This window comes from Quercus lobata, chromosome 9, assembly GCF_001633185.2.
Source record: "Quercus lobata isolate SW786 chromosome 9, ValleyOak3.0 Primary Assembly, whole genome shotgun sequence".
In the NCBI taxonomy this organism is placed as follows: Eukaryota; Viridiplantae; Streptophyta; class Magnoliopsida; order Fagales; family Fagaceae; genus Quercus; species Quercus lobata.
Window position 1 is genome coordinate 20,538,308 of NC_044912.1, and position 6,079 is coordinate 20,544,386.

Genomic DNA, 6,079 nt, shown 5'->3' on the forward strand with positions numbered 1-6,079 from the left:
TTATTGGTAACAAATATACATGGTTGAACAAAAGATGGGATAGGAAATACAAAAAAAGAACGCTTGGATATGGGGATTTGCAATGCAAAATGGAGGATCATGTTTCCAATTGCTAGCATTGCATTAATCATTTGGCTACAGCGACTTCTGATCACTGTCCCATTGTACTGGAATCCAACAAGGGAAAAGAGTTTGTGCTTAAAAAAATTTTAGGTTCGAGGCAGCTTGGATTAGACTTTAGAGACGCTAGAAACTGCTTGATTGTTAAGCAAGCTTGGGTCAAAGACTCAAAAACCAAGTTGGCATCCCCTCATTTCAGCTATGCCCAAGGATTCAAGCCATGTAGGTGGCCTTAATGATATGCAACAAAGAATTTCATGACCGAGGCTAGGGGTGGAACTAGAATTTCAGGAATGAAGGGCCAAAGTAATAACAAATATAAAAATTTAAAAAGGTTATATGAGAATTGAGAAATCTGAAAATTTTGGAGGGGGGTCATCCATATATTTTTGTGAAAATTTTAGCTAAATTTAAGGATAAATTTTGAAAAGTTGGGTTGGAGGATGCCCTCCCCATATGTAGTTCTGCCTCTGATTAAGGCCTACTTGCAAATTGCAACAAGTATTGGACAAATGGGAAATGGCTGTTGAGACTAGAAACAATGTGAAAGTAAGTAAAGAAGTTGTGGCCGAAGGATAGTGACAAAAAATTTTAAGTTTTCCATCTAGTGACTGTTAGAATAAGGAGAAGACATTTCATAGAGGCAATCAAAATTGAGCAAGGTGAATGGCTGACAAACAGAAGGAACATTGCCACATTGGGAATTACTTTATAGAACACTTCAATGAACCAATCTCTTCTGCGCATCCAAGCAATTTGGAAGAGTTAATCCAACACTGCATTTTTCCTTGAGAGAAGCAAGATTGTGCAGGTCCTCTACTTGTGAAGATATAAAAATAAGTCCTCGTTAGCCGCACATTTTCTTTGTTAGATATTTGGGTTTTTTCTATTTATTTGAAAAAATATTTATTTTGTAATGATAAATCGGTTAGCTGTTTTGTTATTTCCATTTTCTTAATATAAGAAGATTAAAAAAAATCACTTAAAAATTTATCAATTAAAAAAAAAATAGTACATATACAATAACCTCCCTTGAGATATGATGCTCTCCTTCAAACATTTGTATAAATAACATTCCTCCCTTTCAAGTTTCTAGAAATACAACAAATAAAATGATGAAAATTGGCATTCAAGGAAGGTGAGGGGTATATATTAGAAGAGGATGTGATAACTTTCCGCATTTCATCATGTTGAAGAAGATATTAAAATTTTAGATTTTGGCATAATGTATTGTAGGAAACTTTAAGGAGATTTTATTAATGCTATGTCAGTTATGGACATGGATTGAATGATAATTTTGAAAACATACGCAAACTTGGTAGATAAAAAATGAACAGTCTCGAGATTTAAGGGAAGACAATAAAAATTTACCCAAACTTTAAAACAAAAATAAAAGTATTATTTATTTTCTCGAAAAAGAAAAAAATGATAAATTGTAAATTACAATTCTTAGGTTTGAATTTTAAACATTAACATTTTATTATTTTAATTTTATCCACTATATTTTACACTTAAAAAAATACAAACCCCTCAAAATTTAGAGTATTAAAATTCAAATTCTAAAATATCAATCTAAACTCCAAACAATTTCAAAGTTCATGTAAAATGTAAATTCTAAAATTTTGGACCTAATGTGCAATTTCCTATCAAAAAAATAAAAAATATAAAAAAAATATGGCACACGGCACTTCAAAGAAGAATATTGATCTGTGTTAGATTTCATTTGCATCGTCATCCTCTCGCTGTCTCTCAGTTTGTCGGTCTGTTGTGTATACATCGCATCATTTCGTTGTGGTAAATTCAATTGAAATGGAAATGGAAGTAGGTGGCGAGCCCATGGTGAGAGTTCAAGCCATCGCCGAAGCCAAACTTTCACAGGTCCCACCTCAATACATCCAACCTCCACACAACCGCCCTCACCACCACTCGTCCACCGCCGCCGCCGCCACAACCATCCCCACCATCGACCTATTCGAATTCAACCCGACCCACCTCCCCTCAATCCGCTCCACAATCGCTCAAGCCTGCACAGACTACGGAGCCTTCCACGTCACCAACCACGGCGTCCCCACCAAGCTCCTCCACCAAATCAAAACCACAGGCCTCACTTTCTTCAACCACAGCTCCATAAACGACAAGCTCACCTACTCGTGCGACCCTCACTCCTTCGCTTCCCAAGGCTACGGCTCCCGAATGCTCCTCAGCGATGAAAACGACACCGTCGTTTTGGACTGGCGAGACTACTTCGACCACCACACTCTCCCTCTCTCTCGTCGAGACCCATCTCGCTGGCCCCACTTCCCTGAAAACTACAGAGAAACCGTGGCGAGCTACAGCGATGAAATGAAGGGTTTGGCTCAGAGGCTCATGGGTTTGATCTCGGAGAGCCTTGGGCTTAGAGGGTCGTACATAGAAGAAGCTGTGGGTGAGTTGTACCAGAATATTACTATCAGCTATTACCCACCGTGTCCTCAGCCAGACCTCACTTTGGGTCTGCAACCTCATTCCGATATGGGTGCCATCACGCTTCTCATCCAAGACGACGTCGGAGGACTTGAAGTTCTCAAGGATGATCAATGGATCACCGTTGATCCTTTGTCTGACGCCATTCTTGTCATCTTGGCCGATCAAACCGAGGTTTCTTATTTATCTTTTGTGTCCGTTTTGTACAGTTTATCTCTGGCTCTGCTTTTTTAGTTACTGTTGCATTGCTCATTTGTCCATCACTTATGTTGTTGTTGTTGTTTTTTTTTTTCAAGAATTCATTGTTGTTGAGTGGATAAATGATTCTTAAATTTCTCAACATTCAGTCATGAGCAAGTGATCGATTTTAGTCCTTACCACAACAAAAGTGATCACCTTTAGTTTATATTGAGTGATGACGTGTCAGTTTTAGTTTGGCCATGTCATGCAATGAACTAAAAGTGGCCATTCTAAACTTAGGAACTAAAATAGCTCATTTACTAACTTTTTGGGACCAACCACCAAGCACTTGGTGCGGTGATCACTCTACAAGAATAAGTGCTTTGTGAGGTGTGAGTGGTAAGGGCCGAGATTCAAGTTTTCAGGAATGAGTTTCACACATATATTTAAGCCTTTAAAATTTGTTACAACATCGAATATGGATAAATGAAAAAATGGTACTAATCAATGTTTTTTTAGATGTAGATGACATGTTCATAAATTTCTAATCATTAGATGAGTGATTTAAAATTTGCTATGTCATCAGTGATATGGATCGATAGCAAAACTAGTAGTAGTCAATGTTTTTTTTTTATGCAGATAAGGTGTACAAAAATGTAAACCACTGACTCATTCACCATGAATGATCAAGATTTTAAGAAAACAACAGTGGAGTTACCCTAAAGAACCCTCCTGTTTGCCTCAACTTTTTTCTATTAGTTTATTTGCTTATGTTCAGTTTTTTTAAAATCTCACTTCTTCTTGATACAACTATACTTTAACCAACTTTCAACAAATAAGCAATCAACAAAAAACTGCTTTTAAACACATAGATGTTTGGATGCCTATCTTCCTTCATCCATGCATAAGCTTAATCCAACTTAAGTACTCTCACATGATCAGGTCTGACTGTTTCTGGACTTTGCTTTATTGCAAGACTAGAGTACAAAGCAAGAGAACAGGATCTTCGTAAGGACATCTTAATGAAAATTTGTTAGGCAAGAAGACAGATATAGGTGATTTTTGTGTAAGAATGTAAGAAATACTCAGAACAAAGTGTTGTAATATTCGATAGGGATTAGTTGTTTGTAGCTTAGTCTGGTTGTCCATGTTGTAAACATGTGTGAAGCTTGCTGATCATTAAACCTGGTGTTGTTAGATAAAATTTAGGTTATCAGAAGTATCACTTATTACTGTTAAGTATATGAGATCTTGGCATTATATACATGGTTGTGTGGTAGCATGTCAAAATTTTGTCAGCAGCACCATTCTCTTGGAGAAGTGTTGTCATCACTAGAAAAACTGACAATGCATTTTTTGGTCATTCTGTAGGCTTAGAAGTCTCTTTTGGGCGTTGTTTCTGTAGCCAGTAACATCATGTTATTTCTTCTTTGCCTGCAGATTATAACCAATGGGAAGTATAGGAGTGCTGTACATAGGGCTGTAACTAACGCCACTCAAGCACGACTCTCAGTTGCCACATTTCATGATCCTGCCAAGGCAGTGAAAATATCCCCTTCTTCTGAGCTTGTCAATGGAGCTTCTCCCCGGTACCGTGAAGTTGTTTATGGAGATTACGTGTCATCATGGTACACAAAAGGTCCAGATGGAAAACGAAATATTGATTCACTTCTGCTTAACTGAGAGATAGGAAATTACCCCTCTTCTATGTTTTTTCTGCCATCTGCCTTGACCTTGTAGTCTTATGATTAAGTGAAAGCATAGTATTAGTGGTTTTCATTCTTTTGGTTAGATGGAACCATAAAAACATCCATCAGTATCTATGATATTCCTTTTTTTCGGTAATTCACAATTTTAAATTTTTCCTCAAAGATAATTATGTGCAAGGGTTTTATTCTTTTTCTGATCTGACTTGGCACTTTTAGCCAGTTGTATTGAACTATTGCCCCGGAAGGTGCTTTGCACAATTACTAGTCGTTGGGAGCAAGACCAAATGGTTAACACTGAGCATTGTTTGCTAGGATGTTGCATTTTAGTGCTATACTAATTAGTCATCGGATGTTGAATGATAGCAGCAACATAATTGAACAAGCAATTTCCATTATGGATTCCAAGTAGGGTCTGGCTGATACAAGAAGCCTTTGCCACAAATGTTGCTCTGTGGTTGGACTCTTACTACACTTTAGAGGTAATGTTGCAGAAGAAATTTGTGTCCATTTATTTGCCAAATGCGTGGTGGCATGGGCAGTTTGATTTGCAACACTGGAGCATCCCTATTGATCTTATTAAATTTGCAATATCCTCAACTGTTGATGAGGCAGAACTGCAAGCTCCTAAGGAGCATTATACTCATTATTTAGCCATGATAATGGGTGTGATGGAAATTGGGAAACCAGGTCCTGTATAATGGCAGCAACTTCAAACTTGGATGAATTGCCTTTCAAAGTAACCAAAAGCTTCCATTAACATCAGTTGAGTATATTACCCCCTCCAAAATCCAAGAGATACCAGATTATTTGAAGATTTATGTTGATGCTACAATTCAGGACAAAAAGGCATGTGTTGCTGCTATTTGTCGAAACTCAGAAGGCGCATTTGTGAGGGGATCCTGCATGTAGCAGTTGCACCGTGGCAGCAGAGGCAAGGGCAATTGCTTGGGCTCTTAACTTGGCAATTATTGCAGGAATAATCAAATTATTACTGATGGATATTCCAAAATTCGTTTTGATGCTCCGGCAAAAAGCTATCTTGGTCCCTCTTGGGAAGTATCTCCCACTCTTCATGACGTAGAGTTTCCAGTTCTTTTGAGGATTGTTAGTTCATTTAAAAAAAAAAAATGCCATTCAGAATGTGTATAATAGAGTGCGTGGTAGTATTTTACCTTTTTTTTTTTTTTTGGGGGGGGGGGTGTTTGGGGAGGGGGAAAGGATGCTTGTTCTTTTTTTTTCTTTTCTCTTCTTCATAATTTATTTTTAAAAATGATAATGGAAATATTATTATCATTTTTTCTCCACAAAATTTATAATGAAAATACTAAATGATAATGATAAACCCACGATTTTGAAACAAAAACACATGTAGCAGTTTAGTGAGCATTGGGAAGAACGTTCCAAGAGAAGGAATGCCACAACTCACAAGCAATTTGCACCAATAAAGAAGGTTGTCCAAAACAAGAAAGCAAGTTGAACTTTGTGGGCATTTTTCTATTGAATGAAGATAGTTGCACATTATGTACACGGGACATAGTTGAAATCATTTTTTCAAAACACAATTTCAGCTGTATGTATGGTTATGTGCAACAATAATGTTCGCTATT

The 6,079-nt window shown here is 37.2% G+C and overlaps 1 protein-coding gene across 1 annotated transcript; it reads left to right on the plus strand.

Moving 5' to 3' along the window:
• The first annotated feature begins 1,813 nt into the window (after positions 1-1,813).
• Positions 1,814-4,667, plus strand: LOC115960523 (probable 2-oxoglutarate-dependent dioxygenase At3g111800). Its single transcript, XM_031079461.1, has 2 exons — positions 1,814-2,757; positions 4,204-4,667. The coding sequence occupies exons 1-2, from the start codon at positions 1,930-1,932 to the stop codon at positions 4,444-4,446; spliced, it is 1,071 nt and encodes a 356-aa protein (XP_030935321.1). The 5' UTR covers positions 1,814-1,929; the 3' UTR covers positions 4,447-4,667.
• Positions 4,668-6,079: the final 1,412 nt, after the last annotated feature.

Coding starts and splice junctions, on each gene's coding strand:
- LOC115960523 (XM_031079461.1), top strand. CDS start 1,930: ATGGAAATGGAAGTAGGTGGCGAGCCCATGGTGAGAGTTCAAGCCATC. Junction 2,758..4,203: donor TCTTGGCCGATCAAACCGAG/GTTTCTTATTTA, acceptor CTTTGCCTGCAG/ATTATAACCAATGGGAAGTA.